This window comes from Lissotriton helveticus, chromosome 11 (genome assembly GCF_964261635.1).
Source record: "Lissotriton helveticus chromosome 11, aLisHel1.1, whole genome shotgun sequence".
NCBI classification, from domain to species: Eukaryota; Metazoa; Chordata; class Amphibia; order Caudata; family Salamandridae; genus Lissotriton; species Lissotriton helveticus.
Genome location: NC_136072.1, coordinates 851,081,348 through 851,097,713, shown reverse-complemented (window position 1 = coordinate 851,097,713; position 16,366 = coordinate 851,081,348). Strand labels below are relative to the sequence as shown.

Genomic DNA, 16,366 nt, shown 5'->3' with positions numbered 1-16,366 from the left:
GGTAAGTATTTTTTATTATTATGACCCCCGCGTGTACGACCACTGCGAAAACATGCCTGCCCCCCACCTGCTTGCTAGCCATGCCAGCTGCTACTGATTGCTTTGCTTTTGTTTTATTGTAACAACTAACAAGACACCAATTTCTCAATAAACTAGTGCCAGATGTATCAAAAAGCATTTTGCGATTCTCAAATAGCGATTTTTACTGAATCGCTATTTGGGAATTACAAAATGCTATGTATGTGGAATCACAAAAGATTTAGCGATTCCTTAATATTACCTAATAGTGATTCTGTAAATAGTGAATCGCTATTAGGTATTATTACTCCATTCTTTCCTATGAGCCGAAAGGCCAATAGGAGAGAATGGTTTTGAATTAGAGAATTTGTGATTACCTAATTGGTAATTCAAATTAGAAAAGGCAAAGCCAAGGGTGCCCGGGGGCCTAAGGCTCCCCTGAAGCACCCCCCAAAAAAGAAAGTGTGCACACGTAAAGCACACACATGCCCTAGGGCATGTGTGCGCTACATGGCACTTTGAAAAATGCAAGTTTGGTGCATTTTTCAAAGTATGCACATGGTTACCATCAACTCGAATTTGATTAATTAGTGTTTCTTAAATGCACAGTTCACATTTAAGAAAGGCTTCTTCGATGTGCATTAAGGATTCACATATTGTGATTCCCAATTTTCTTTCGTAACTTTGTGATTACCTAAAATGTGAATACAAAGCCTTTCATGCATAAGGAAAGGCCATATTGAATTTACAAATGGCCGAACTTTGTGATTCGCACTCCCGCAAAATAGTTTCGTACATCTGGTCCTTAGAGAGAAGTTCTAATAAGCGTGACTAAGAGGAAGTCCTTGGATTTCTTTTCTTCCAACAGCCAGGCAGTCCTTTTTCTTCAGGATATTTTCTCCCAGGTACAGGAACATTCTGCAAAGGTGGTGATGAGATGCCAGTCTTATCCTATGCACTAGATATCGATTGGAGAATTCCCTAACTCAATCTTAGTAACTTTCTCACAAACTTCTCATTGCCTTCTCAGTCTTTCCAGTCTTGGTTTACTACAAACCTTCCCATAAACCCTTAAGCAAAATGGACCTAACTTTCTCCCAGTTAAAGGGGTATCATACCTCCTTCTAGCAACTTGCCAATGGAGATGGAGGTGTGCCACCCTTGCCCAACCGTCAATTATAGATCTGTTTTTCTTCCCTTATGAGGACACAACCGAAAATCAATGATTGCAGCTGTTGACAGTTCCATTTCAAAAGAAGAGCTGTGAAAGCTGACTGTGTGGGCAGTTTTTACTATCCCTCTAGGTGGCATTGTGCCAACAATAAAGATGGAATGCGGGCTATAGTTTTAGCCACTTCCCTTATCATGCATTGTAAAATAGGTTATAGGGTGTATTGTCCAGCCTGGCATTTACAGGCTCGTCCTTCTGTACATAGGAATTGTGTTTTTCATTTTAAATTACTAGTTTAATACCATTACACCTGGTACACTATTGATAGCTAGACCTCTCCACCCAGTTGAAGCAATGGAGGCTCATAAAATGATGTAATTAGCCCATGCATGTATAATGTATTGCTGTGCTTGTCCCTACCATACTACAATGCTGAATTACATGTGCAATTGGTTTTATATTTGTGGTAATTTTCCTGAACCACTGCAACACTGTTTTTTTGTGGCTTATTGAATGGTACTTCAACCCTTCTTTCAGGAACATTGCAGCCATATGGAGTCCTGTCCACGCCCTTGCCTGGAACCTTGGGGAGGACTTCAGGGAGAACCCTGCCGTCTGGGCATCCGAGAAGTGTTTTGACTGGGATCGTGCAGAAAAGGAGCTGCCCAACTTTCTGGAAGAAGTTCCTGACTGTCCCTGCACCTTGGCCCAGGCCAGGGCTGACACGGGCAGGTACCACGTAAGTGACTGATTACCCTTCACTGTCTAATAGTTGGGTTCGAAAAACGCATATGTTATGCATAGGTGTTGAAGGTACCTTTTGAAATAATATTAATTGTTGATGTAGACTTCAGAATCCGCCAGTAAAATAACAAAATTACCAATTAAGAGAATAGAGGCACCCAATATATATTTTTTGTAAAAAAATACACATTTCTTGGCATCTAAATATTGAACGTATACACAGTGGCGGCTCGTGACATTAGAAAGTGGTAGGGCGTAAAACAATTCTCGTACTGCACCACGTCGCAAGCGAACCCGAACCACCTACATGTCATAGTAATGCAAAACATTCTAGATAACAGACCACAACATATCTGAACATAATATATCATAACATACAACATCCTGCAACACAGCAAGGTGTGAGTTACATAACATGTTGTAACTGTTACTTGCCAGCCCTTTACCTGCATAACAAACACACTTTTCCATAATAAAATCAAACCATACTGCAACCTAACCTGGTCCCAAGTCTCAATTTTTCCAATATATACGTAAGTAGTTTTCACATTCCTGTTATATTCTTGGTAGTATGGTAAGCAAACTATTAACAATTTTAGGCTAGAAGTACCAGATGTCAGTGCACGCTCCACAGAAGGCGGAAGTTGAGAGGCGGCACGCAAGTCCCTGGAGACAAATAGTCAGACAAACACATGCGCGCTCCCTAGCACCCCGTGCCCTAGGCTCCACACACGTTACCCCAGTCACCTGCGAGGTACCTGACTATGTCCCACTCTTTCCTCCTCAGCTGATCATCTCTCTTTAGCACGTGCAGGACCTTGTTCGTTTCTACTTCGTTCACGAAGCTCAGGTCCAGCCGCTCGTGTCGTTTGTCATGTTGTCCTTGCACGATTTCAAAAGGCAGCACCCAGCACCAAGGGCTCGGTGTAATTACAGTGGCATGGTACAGGTATTACAGCATGTCAGCGTCAAATAATTGCACCCAATCTGAATTGTGGCTCATATAACATTTTCCCAAACAATTTCAGAACTCATAATCTCAAAATCAAAAAACTCAAAATCTGCTCAAACAGATCAAAATATTAAGACTCCATCCACTACCAGCTAGGCCCTCTTCCCAAGCCAAAATGTCACCAAGTAAGCTGAATATAGCACATGACATGCGAACGTGTCCAGCAGAGACCAAACACTATCATCCTTACATCTGAAAGGGCGAGATTTTGATCGATACCTTATATCTATTGATCCAAACCTCGATCTGGTCGACTGAACCTTTATTGCCTGTCTTGGAAGGAAACAGTACACCTATCTGCAAATTAGTTCACCCAAGAAAGGACTCTACTCTCAAAGATCACGGACAACTTCTAGGTTTCAAAAGTTTATTGTAAAGATATAATGAGCTGCAAATACAAGCATCTCAAAATGAGATTCACGAGATACACAGGTCCAATTACATACATGTGCTCTCGAAAAGCCCTCAGACGAGCAACAGAAATCACTAACACAAGTTCTAAAAATAGCAAAGCTATCAGCATAGACGCATATCTCTCCTTCATTTAGGTTGGAGGAAAACAAACACAGGTTAGGCGTCCCTACCCTGTTCTAGATGGTATCCCTACTTAACCAAATCCCAACCTAACAAAGGTGTCAGCAATGAATGACCCCCAAGGGAAGTCACCCACTCTAAGTCTCTTGGTGAAACCCTAAAGTTCTCCAGTCATGACCCCTCACTGCCTACCCATCCGCTCTCTAAAGGGTCCTCAGGTCTCTGCTCTAACTCCACCCAGGGGTGCTGTCCCTAATACAAAACAGTCAACAACAATTGAGACGCCCCTTGCGAAACGCCTCTCACGTGGTGCAACTTCAGGCTTTTTCCATGATGCTTTGTATTGGGCCTCAGACGTTAGAGTTGACCTTGCTTCTCAGTCTCTTCTCCGGCCCGCTGATACCCCTTAAACATTCCAGAACCCTCCTCCATGTCTGGGCCGTCTACTGAACAGACCTCTATTCATTCACTTATAATTGGATCCCCCCTTTCCTGTTGCAGAGAGATATCTGCCGCCAAGAACCCAACTCTCATAGACTTCTAAAAAGGCTTGCAACATTTCTCAGCCCAGACATGTACGTGTAAATCAATGCTAAAACATTTCAGGCCTACAATATTTCACATTATGATTATAGCATTCAATTTCTTCATTTAATTAAAGCATGTTAAAACTCTTATTCTATTATTTAGAAAACATTACTCTAAATCATGGCCCATTAATGCAATGACCAAAAACGTTAAACAATCTGTGTCGTGAAAAGAGACACCTTCCCTTTTAGCTCCAGCTCTGGCCCTGAGGCCTACCACGTTCTGCGTTTTACCACAGACCATCTTATATGTTAACAGCTACACGACATAGATTCAAAATAATCTCGTCTAATAAAATCATATAATGTCACGCATTTCTGTATTAGTTCCACTTCTACTTAAATCTCTATATTAGCTATACATTTAGAATATAATTTCAGATACTATTAGCACTCATGGCATTTCTCTTCATGAATTATGCTCTCTATAGGTAAGTGTGATGTACTCATATATTTATCTCAGTTTGCGCTCTCTCAGTTCCCCCCTTTGATGACCTCTCGGGGTCATCACTAACATTTAAACTGCAGTTATTGCTGGCATTCTCTGCGCTTCCAGAGCTCTCAGGCTCCTGTACTGATTATCTTGTATGGCAGCCAATCTCTGCAACTGTTCTCTTTGGGCCCTTTCTGACCTTCTTGCTCTGTACCATTTGAATACCCTCACCAATCCCCACAATATTATCCCACAGATCAATATTATGATGATAGGCTTTAGGAGATACCAAATAAAGCTTTTGCCTAAGGTGGAAAACCACCCTCCAACTGTACTCATTCCGTGGCCCACCTTTTCCCAGACATTTTCTCTACTCAAGTCTTCGATCTCTTTGTGTATATTAGTTATGTTCTTAATAACTTTCTCAAGGGGTTTTGAAAGGTCTGGAATGTAAGTGCAACATTCCTGAACCTTCAAAGCCTTACAGACTCCGCCCTCTTTTGCTAATAAGACATCTAATGCAAGCCGATTTTGAAGAACCATAGCCCTTATCGATTGCATCTCTCCTTCTACCAGCATTAAGGACTGAGCAGTGCTGGCAGACAACCTGTCGACAACTGTTGCCAGTCGTCTAATTTTAACATCATTAAGGATTATTCCCAAAAGAGGGAACATAGCTCCAAAGACATCTCCAACCATTTCTGCATCGCCTAAATCTCTCCTTCCCCTCGATGATGTCTGGCCCTCAATGATCAATAAGTCTTGTGCATGATATATTTTGGGGAAGACAATTGCCAAGTAACATGATCCATACCAGTTGTCAGGTAGTCTCACGTAAGCATTTCTTCCACATACAAAATACACATTTGGAATTACTTGCATTCCCTTCAGGAAATCCTTAGTGTAGTACTCTAAATTAAAAGCATGTTCACAGTCAACTTCACCCACGTATACATTTTCATAATACGTTTTGGCTCGGTGAAGACATAACTTTCCTCTCTGCGCTTTATCTAAAGCTATTGGACCACTACTACCCTTTCTCTTATGTGACTTCTCTTCCTCGGTCCAATCTAATTTCCCTTGTCCTGATTTTTTCAAAATCTTTTGTCTCCTGTAACGATCATCCACCTGCCCTATGAACTTTTTCTCGACTTCTGACACCTTGCATGTCAGATTATTTCTACGGGCATGTGAAGTATCTAAGGTAATCCAAGGAATGAAGAACTTGGCCAATCTGTCTTCACTCTTCCAGTAATCCCATTTATTCATCTGCTTATAATTCGGGACTTCTGGCAACACAGAATCATAATTGGAGAAATAGTATTCAAAACTATCTCTCTCATAAAATATACTAAGCAATAAGCTACATGTAATGCCATATGTCAGAGGGAGGTGATGATATCGAATTCCTTCATCTACAGACGCAGGCAACTGCATGCAGACGTAGCAATCCTTAACCTCCATGGCATCCACGTATTCATACAAAAGTTTAGCATAAGCATTTGACCTAAAGTCTCCTTGGGACTCGTCTACATGTAACCTGCGGGCTTCTGCAGCCAATAACGCTTTCTCTTGAGTGTTTTCCCTTTTCTCACCTGCAACAGTGGGTGTAAGTGTTACTACAGAATTCGCATCAGTTACCTTTACCTCTTCCTCATGTCCCTTTACATAAGAAATTGTTACCACTAAAGCTATTAATATTATCACTCCTACTATTAGTGTACCTATTATACATTTAGCTCTGCGGTTCGGGGTGCCGGCCTCCATTTCGTCAGACAATCTAGCTTTTCCCTTTCTCTTTGAAAAAAAAAATTCTTTTCCTCTCGTTCCTTTACAGTCTCTTTCAATCCTTTTTTTGTCTTTAGAATCCACACAGCTGGAGGCTGACAGCCTTTTTCGCAAAAAGTCCTTTCTCAGTTCAAAAAGACAACCCTAGCCCTTCTCCATCCACTCAAGGGGTTCCCTAAAATTCTCTGCTTCCTGGGCGCTAGGTAATCTTCTTTTCTTCTGCTTGCTTTATTTACAAAGTCCTTTAACAATCGACTATTAGATTTGTGGTTGCAGCTTCAATAGCATAGTTCAATATTTCCATGCGAAGAGTATGCTCTTCATGTGCTGTTATCGTGGTACCAAAGTCGGGGAATTTCAATTCTGTAAGAAACATGTGTTTTAACTTGCTGAGGCGGGGAGGTCTGGGGAGCACGAATGTTAGTGACCCTTCTTGTTCGACACCGGGTACCAACAGTTGTATTTCCACGGTGATAATGGGCTCAGAACTGGACACCACCACCGCTCGGATCCTCCCTGTCTCCGGTTTCACAGACATTTGTCGCCAGATATGTCCACTCAGGTGTGGAGTATCTTCTGTTAGGCACACGCACTCTTCTTGACCTTCTTCGGTCTGGTGCTTCAGCGCCCTGAGCACCTTCTTCTGGGTCTGAGTCTTCTGATATCGGAGGAAGGGTTGCTTCTGGAGTTGACCTCAGGCTAGAACTTCTTCTTTGCGGCCAATTTGCTTCTCCACGTGCCCTTCTACTCCTTCTCCTTCTGGTCTGTTCTCGCTCTCTTTCAGACCTGTCAGGGTCAGACTCGTACTCCCAGCTGTCTTCTCCTTCTGTAGCGTCTTCTGTTTCGCTGTTGTACTGACCGTCCTCAGCTTGGTCAGACTCGTTCCCTGCTTCCACTGGCACCTCTACAGCTTGGCTAGCCCCCTCTATGGCTTCTTGGTCCTCAGCTGGACGTCCATCCGAGAGAGGAGCTGTTTCCAGAGGTGCTGGAACCCTTTTCGTATGCGACGCGTGTATCCAGTTGGGCAGGCCTCCCACCTTTACAGCTGTACTTGTGATCAGGATGACCTGGTAGGGCCCACGCCAACGAATATCCAAGCAGCTTCTTCTCACATGTTTCTTCACCAGGACCCAGTCCCCAGGATACAGGTCATGGCAAGGGCCCTGGCACGCTGGAACCTCTGCAGCCTGCACCTGAAGGGACACAGAACGCATGGCGTCAGACAGCCCCTTACAATAGTCCAGGATCATATCATCTGTGATATTTAACAGTGCAGTAGCTGGAATAGATGGCAGTCTCATTGCTCTCCCCATTAACACCTCATGTGGTGACAACCCTGTTCTTCTGTCTGGGGTACTACGAAGGCTCATGAGTACCAATGGCAGGGCATCAGGCCAACTCAGGGTCGTTGAGGAGCAAACTTTCGCTATTCTGGACTTGATCGTGCCATTAATTTGTTCCACAATTCCTGAGGCTTCTGGTCGGTAACTGCAATGGAGCTTTTGGTCTATATTCAGTGCAACACAAATCATCTTCACAAGCTCGCTGTTAAAATGTGTTCCCCTGTCTGATTCCAAAAAGGCCGGCACCCCGAACCGAGGGATAAGTTCTCTAAGCAGTAACTTAGCCACTGTGAGGGTGTCGCACCTACGTGTAGGGTATGCCTCAACCCATCTGGAGAACACACAAACAACCACCAGGACATAGCGGAGGCGGTTGCATCTTGGCATTTCAATGAAATCTATCTGCATTCTGTTGAATGGACCTCCAGACCTTCCTATGTGACTTAGTGCAACTGGTGTTCTTTTCCCTACATTCAGCTGCTGGCAGGTCACACAACGCTGGCACACTGCTTCTGCTGCTATTCTAAACTTAGGATTGTACCAAGTCTGTCTAAACACTCTCAGCATAGCATCTCTCCCTAAGTGTACGGGACCATGTATGAGTCTAGCCATTGGACTCACCATCTCATTGGGCAACACTGCTCTGCCGTCTGCTGAGACCCAAAAATGAGTCTCACCCATTACACATCCTGCCTTTACCCATGTTTCCTTTTCTGAATCAGGAGCATTTTCTTGCATGGTTGACAATTCATCCCAAGTATCAACAGTTTCCAGTATCATGGCTAATTCAGTTCTTACATTTATTCCACCCACATCCACCTCTGTGAAAGAGTAACCTTGTTCTGCGCAATACCGCGCAACTTCATCAGCATATCTATTGCCTTTTGAAACAAAGTCCTCATTTTTGGTATGTGCGATGCACTTTACAACTGCGATACTTGCTGGACATTGCAATGCTTCTAACAACAGGCGCACAAACTCTCCATTGCGAATGGGAGAGCCTGAAGAAGTCATGAACCCTCTTTGAGACCATAACTGCCCGTAATCATGAACTACCCCAAACCCGTATTGGCTGTCGGTGTAGATGGTGACTCGAATTTGATTGCCTGCTAAGCAAGCACGTGTTAGGGCAATAATCTCGGCTACCTGAGCGGAGTTTACTCCTTCCAGGCACCCTGCTTCCACAACTCCTTCAATTGTACAAACAGCATAAGCTGCTCTCAACTGCCCAACTTCGTCTCTTACACATGAGCCATCGACAAAGAAAACTTCGTCTGGGTCGGTCAGTGGCTCATCTACGATGTCGGGTCTGGGTTTGGTGCATAGTTCAGTCACATCGAGACAGTCATGGTCTGTATATTCATCATCATCATCAATATCATTTGGAAGTGGCATTAAGGTAGCAGGGTTCAAAACAGAGCATCTCTTGAGGGTCACGTTCTCTGCAGCAAGAATAACTTGCTCATAGCGCGTGAGCCTGCTATTGGTCAGATGCTGTGTTTTGGTCCTGGTCATCAACAGTTCAACAGAATGTGGCACGCACACCTCTAACGGGTGCCCCATGACAATATTTTCACATCTCTCAATGCTGACACCCGTTGCAGCAACGGATTTGAGACATCCGGGCAACGCTGCGGCTACTGGGTCTAAAGTAGCTGAGAAATAAGCAACTGGTCTACGGGCATTCCCATGGATTTGGACCAACACAGACAACGCACAACCTTCTCTCTCACAACAGTAAAGAAAGAATTGTTTATTGTAATCAGGCATTCCCAATGCCGGAGCACGACACAGGTCCTCTCTCAGCTGTAAGAATGCCATCAAACAGTCTTTGTCCCATGGTACCGGATCACTCACCTCCTTGTGCGTCAGTTTTTGCAAAGGTTTTGCTTTCAGTGAAAAGTTCACGATCCACTGTCGGCAATAACCCACCATCCCTAGGAACATCCTGACCTCTCTCTGGGTCTGAGGCGCGTTCATTTTCATGATCGCCTCTATCCTATCTGGTGACACTTTTCGTTTGCCTTTCTCAATTCTGTGTCCCAAGTACTGCACTTCTGTCAGGCAGTACTGCAATTTTCCCGGGGACACCTTGTGCCCATTGGCAGCTAGGTGATTTAACAAAGCAATGGAATCTTCCCTGCAAGCTTCTTCTGTTTCTGACGCCACAAGGAGGTCGTCTATGTACTGGACCAGAACTGACTTCTGGGGCAGCACTAGACTTTCAAGATTTTTCTTCAGAAGCTGGTTAAAGATCGATGGACTCTCTGTATACCCTTGAGGGATACGACACCATGTTAGGACGCGATTTTCCAGCTTAAATGCGAAAAGAAAATGGCTATCTTCGTCCAAAGGGATCGAAAAGAAAGCCTGGCAAAGATCGATCACAGTGAACCACTCTGCTTGGAATGGAATCTGAAACAGTATCACTGATGGATTCGGTACCACTGGACAACATGAAACGACTATGTTATTAATCTTTCGAAGGTCCTGTACTATCCGAAATTTCCCATTTGGTTTCTGCAGACCCATAATCGGGGAGTTACATGGACTACCCACGATTTCTTTCAGTATTCCCTGTTTAATCATGGACTCGATCACGGGTTTTATGCCTGCAATCGTTTCTGGAGTCAATTTATACTGGGGTGTTCTTGGGAACTCAGCATGCGGTTTCACTACAATTTTCACTGGGTCCACCCCTTTGACCAATCCAATCTCTTCCCCAGTGAAATCCCATACCTCTGATGCCACTGTCTCTCTCAAATCCCAGGGAAGCTCGTCTACTGTCAAAGTAGGGTACAGCTCCACACATATTCTTGAGTTTGCAACTTTGAAATCTGCATCATCATCATTAGTCAATACCTCCACTCCCTGGGGTGTACAATATATAGTACAATTCAATTTGCACAACAGGTCTCTTCCTAGCAGACACACAGGGCTTGAATCGCAAACCACAAATTGGTGCTCATCGCTGTACTTCCCTATTTTCACCTGTACCGGTTCTGTCAATTGGCTGGTTATTCTCCTGTTTGCGACCCCTACCACCTGTATGGTCTCTCCAGACATGGGCAGGTCTGGAACTGCAGCTGATCTGATCGTGGATCTAGTGGCTCCTGTGTCCACCAGAAATGTCGTAGGGCACCCTGCTACTTCTGCTTCCACATAGGGTCCCCTCTGATCTACCTCTAAGGCTGCCCCAAGGGTGCAGTCTTCTCTTTCCACTCTCTGTCCGGTTAATGGGTCCACATAATAGCATTCTTCACCTTCCACAAACAGGGGCATTTGTCTATAGGTCTTACCCATACTCCCTACTCGAGGAGGTTGCGGGAACTGGGCTCGGGGAGGAGCCCCCCCCCCTTTGAGCACCTTTCCTTGGTATGGCGTCGCCCCTCTCATAGGTGCGCTCTGGACCTCTTCCTCCTCTATCTCTTGCTCTCCGATCTCTACATTGTAAGGGCACTCGCGTTTCCAATGCCCCAACTCGTTGCACTGGTGGCACCTAGTCGTTTTCTTCAAGGTAGCTATGTCTACTCTGGGTCTGAAGGTAGTACTCTCCTCATTACCCTTGTTCTGACTGTACTGCTTCTTACCTCCTGTACCTGTCCCTTGCTGCTGTTGTTGCGGTCCCCCCTTTCCTGCTGTCTGCAATTGTACCACCATCAGCTTCTCTTTTAGTTTCTTAGCCTTGGAGTCTACCTCATCACAGCAGTACCTGGCATATCTCAGTATTTCATCTAGGGGTCTACTTTGCCAACAAATCGAGTGTTGCTGAATCATTAAACTAATATCCGGTCTCAGTCCCAGGACGAACTTGGACACAAATTGCCCTATATCCTTTGGATCCATTACATCCAAACCGCTATACTGTTTAAACGCTTTCAGCAATCTCTCGTAATATTCGTGAACTGTCTCTTTGGGTTCCTGTCTCGTTCTGTCTATTCTGACCCAATCTATGTCTTGCATTGGCACTTTTTCTTTCAGCCAAGTCATCACTCTCTCGAATTTTGCCATCACGATCTCGGACGGCCCATTAGTCCTAGCATCTCTCTCTGGCTCCGTTGTGGGCCACTCAGCGCTAACCTTGCATGCTGTCCACAGATCTCCTGGTACTACAATGTCAAACAGCGTGTTCAGATCTATCCATAGGACTTTTGAGATCTTTACAAACCTCTCGACTTGCTTGTACCACTCCACGGGGCTCTCTCGTAACTTGGGGAAAGATGTGGTAAAAGCAGCTAAATCTCCCCTACTCCAAGGGACATGTACATAGCTTCCATTGGCAACTTCACGCAAAGGGTAAGCTTCTATTCCCTGCTGTCCTGGTGTTATACCAATCATGCTTCTTCTGCCGGTCCCTTTCTTGGACCACCTCTCTTCCCATTTATCTAGTGCCCTCCATGTCCTTATTCCAGTAATCAGTTCCCTTATGTGTGTTTTCAGCCCAATCGTTCTCCTCTCATCTAGATCTCGATCTGAGTAATGTAGCCTGTGGTTACCCTGCAATGCTTTGGTTCTTGACAAGTCCACCATATATTTGCCTGCTAGTTCGACTAACTTCTCATGGACTGCTCTCGCCTTTCGAGTGATGTCCTTTGCCATATACAGTATTTCATCCTGTTCATACATTTCCATTCTTTCTAAAGGCAGGGTACCATCTACCATGTCATCGAGATCTGACCTTAAGCTGGAGACATCAAGTCTCTTGGCTTTTATCTCAGCTCGCAATATGTCTTTTGAAGGGGGCTCACTGGTCTCCCTACCATCCCAACTTCGAGCTCTGCGTTTGGGCTCAGGAGAATTAATGGGTGGCCTCCCTTGCTCCCATCTCTCCAGGTCCCATGCTCGGCCATCCAATCTTGGAAGGTGATGGAACACGGGCCTTTTATCCCTACTCTCTCTCTGCCCACTCTCTTCTTCTTCTCTCCTCTCACCGCACATCTCTCGGTTATTTTCCCTCTGGTCGCTACACTCCCTTTGCCTCGTATCGCTCAGTATCCGATACGATCCTTCCTGGTTCCCCATATTCCCTGGGCTGCGCTCATTTCTGTCATCACAGGGACTATGGTGCGACCTCTCACAACTCCCATTCTGTTCTCTGGTGGCAGGCACACAGTGTGGACACTTAAAGCTGTTCCTGTACTCTTGCGCTCTCCTCTCCCCTTCTCTGAGTATTGGGCACGCCACCCCTCCATTCCCGGGGCCCCCGTTTTCCAGGTCTGTTCTACCTCCATTCCGGGCCCAATGGGTGACTCCCCTACTCCCTCTACAGTCCCACTCCGGGCTACTCTCCCCAGCCCCGCAGTGAGTCCGTGCTCTGCTGTCCTGACTTTCTCTTTCAGCTTCCGCAGCATTAATGCACTTTTGAGCCTTCACTGCCTCATCCCACTGCTTCATGTACTCATTTAGCTCTTGAAAGGATTTTCGTCCAGATCCCCTCAGATCCATTGGCCATCTAGGGCCCCCAGGATCTCCTCCTGGGTCCCCTTCTGTGTGCATCGGGGTGCTCCACTCTCTGGGTATCGGCATCTGACTTGGGGAATTAGTGGTATCGTTCCTCCTTGCCTGCTCTGCTCTTTCTCTGTCTTTCCGTTTCCGTTCTTCCCCTTTTGCTCTCTCTTGGTCATATATCGATATTATAGGACCTATGGTAACAGGTACCTGTAGTGCATCTGGTAATGGGTAGGATGTGGCGCTTTCCGTTTCCGGCGCTCTTTGTACCACAAACCTACCGACTACCTGTTGCACCTGACTAGGCTGGAGCAACTCTTTCTTTGGCTCAGGATCCCACTCTGAACTGGGAAGCGGTCTATGCTCTCCTGCATTGCCCCCCTTTTCTCCTTCAGTATTCTCGACCTCTCCCCCTGCTCTATTATACGGGGGTGGCCTGTCTGTCAGTAATCTGTTTATCAGGCTGTCCTCTGTTTCGCTCTCATCATCTTCTTCTAGGGGGCTTTTATTTACTGGCGCCTCTAACACTGGGTACAGTTTATTTATTTCCAAATTATGCACTCTCCATCTTTTAGTATCCGCATCCCACCTGGCATCCTGTACTGCCCTTACCGAGCGTTTCACCCTTTCTTGTCGTCTGTTCATATTCCTTTCATGCGCTGCCCTAAGCCATGCCTCAAGGGCTTCAAACTGGGTTGGTCTAGGCAAGGGTCTCTTTGAGGTCATGACTGATTTCAATCGATGTAACACCTCTAATCTGAACGTCCCGTACTTCGGGAACGTCAGTTCCTCGTTTCCTTCAGTAATCTTACTCCACTCTGATATCCAAAGGATCGTATGCAACCCAACATTTACTGCCATATAACGAGCTGGCGTACCCTCCGGCGGGGCTTCTTCCCCTTCATACGATCCTCTCCTCTCTTTCTTAAACAGCGCTTTCAACCATTTAAAACACTTCATAATTATGCGCACAAAATCCAGCCTCGCTACTCTGTTTACTTCCTGATGACAATCCACCAATCCTGTCGCGGCTTTGCTAGCTTGGCCTATCACAGCGCGGTCTTTCTCCTGTTGGCCAATCACGTCGCGACCCTGTATGACGTGTTCGCTAGCTGGCCTATCACAGCGCGGTCTTTCTCCGGTCAGCCAATCACTGCGCGACACCACCTGACGTCTCTTTTCTCCGCTTCGCAGCAGCACCCCTCCTTTCTCAACTCGTCTCCCGGTTATGCATGCGTCCCATTCATACACTGAAAAATGACTACTTCCGACCAAGCGGTCACTTCTCTCGACTGTACGTCCACAGTCTATCTGTAATTGTCAACACAACTGACGAGATGTCTATCGTCTCTCTGATAGGTTACTTACACACACAGTAACTTCCGACCAGCGTCCGTTACTCACGCACTCACTCTTACGTTCCCCCTATCTCGGTCTCTCGGGTGATCAATGGTACCTCATGACCCCCTTCACACTAGTTGACAATTACTCTGGGTGTCCGATACACCCGAACCACTTAAGCTCTCCTTGAACTTAAGATTTCCACCGGTTGCGCGCGCTCACAACCTGTTCCACAGTCACTCTACAGACATTCAACTCCGCCAGACATTACAACATAGATACAATACAAAAACACCGCAATCTAACACGCATAACCCTTTATACTCACTCTCGACCGATACTGCTGCTTTTTCTGTCTCACGTCATCCGGATCTTCATCTGCGGGCTGTTCTTCCGATCATCGATTTCTAGGGGCCTTGGGGTAAGCTAACCTGGCCTAGGTCACCGTCCTCAAGAAGGCAACCATCCTCTATAGCTACCAACTGAAAGGGCGAGATTTTGATCGATACCTTATATCTATTGATCCAAACCTCGATCTGGTCGACTGAACCTTTATTGCCTGTCTTGGAAGGAAACAGTACACCTATCTGCAAATTAGTTCACCCAAGAAAGGACTCTACTCTCAAAGATCACGGACAACTTCTAGGTTTCAAAAGTTTATTGTAAAGATATAATGAGCTGCAAATACAAGCATCTCAAAATGAGATTCACGAGATACACAGGTCCAATTACATACATGTGCTCTCGAAAAGCCCTCAGACGAGCAACAGAAATCACTAACACAAGTTCTAAAAATAGCAAAGCTATCAGCATAGACGCATATCTCTCCTTCATTTAGGTTGGAGGAAAACAAACACAGGTTAGGCGTCCCTACCCTGTTCTAGATGGTATCCCTACTTAACCAAATCCCAACCTAACAAAGGTGTCAGCAATGAATGACCCCCAAGGGAAGTCACCCACTCTAAGTCTCTTGGTGAAACCCTAAAGTTCTCCAGTCATGACCCCTCACTGCCTACCCATCCGCTCTCTAAAGGGTCCTCAGGTCTCTGCTCTAACTCCACCCAGGGGTGCTGTCCCTAATACAAAACAGTCAACAACAATTGAGACGCCCCTTGCGAAACGCCTCTCACGTGGTGCAACTTCAGGCTTTTTCCATGATGCTTTGTATTGGGCCTCAGACGTTAGAGTTGACCTTGCTTCTCAGTCTCTTCTCCGGCCCGCTGATACCCCTTAAACATTCCAGAACCCTCCTCCATGTCTGGGCCGTCTACTGAACAGACCTCTATTCATTCACTTATAATTGGATCCCCCCTTTCCTGTTGCAGAGAGATATCTGCCGCCAAGAACCCAACTCTCATAGACTTCTAAAAAGGCTTGCAACATTTCTCAGCCCAGACATGTACGTGTAAATCAATGCTAAAACATTTCAGGCCTACAATATTTCACATTATGATTATAGCATTCAATTTCTTCATTTAATTAAAGCATGTTAAAACTCTTATTCTATTATTTAGAAAACATTACTCTAAATCATGGCCCATTAATGCAATGACCAAAAACGTTAAACAATCTGTGTCGTGAAAAGAGACACCTTCCCTTTTAGCTCCAGCTCTGGCCCTGAGGCCTACCACGTTCTGCGTTTTACCACAGACCATCTTATATGTTAACAGCTACACGACATAGATTCAAAATAATCTCGTCTAATAAAATCATATAATGTCACGCATTTCTGTATTAGTTCCACTTCTACTTAAATCTCTATATTAGCTATACATTTAGAATATAATTTCAGATACTATTAGCACTCATGGCATTTCTCTTCATGAATTATGCTCTCTATAGGTAAGTGTGATGTACTCATATATTTATCTCAGTTTGCGCTCTCTCACATCTGTGGCCCTAGAGGCTGTTCTAGATCTAGAGAGAGCACAGAGATGGAACAGCTAC

The 16,366-nt window shown here is 45.3% G+C and overlaps 1 protein-coding gene across 2 annotated transcripts in view; it reads left to right on the top strand.

Annotated features, from left to right (window-relative positions):
- Window positions 1–16,366, top strand: part of SUSD2 (sushi domain containing 2) — a 900,046-nt gene that overhangs the window by 263,205 nt on the left and 620,475 nt on the right. For both annotated transcript variants that reach the window (XM_078667086.1, XM_078667085.1), the window contains exon 6: window positions 1,727–1,928. In XM_078667086.1, coding sequence (XP_078523212.1) covers window positions 1,727–1,928 — 202 coding nt within the window. The remainder of the gene's footprint in view (window positions 1–1,726; window positions 1,929–16,366) is intronic.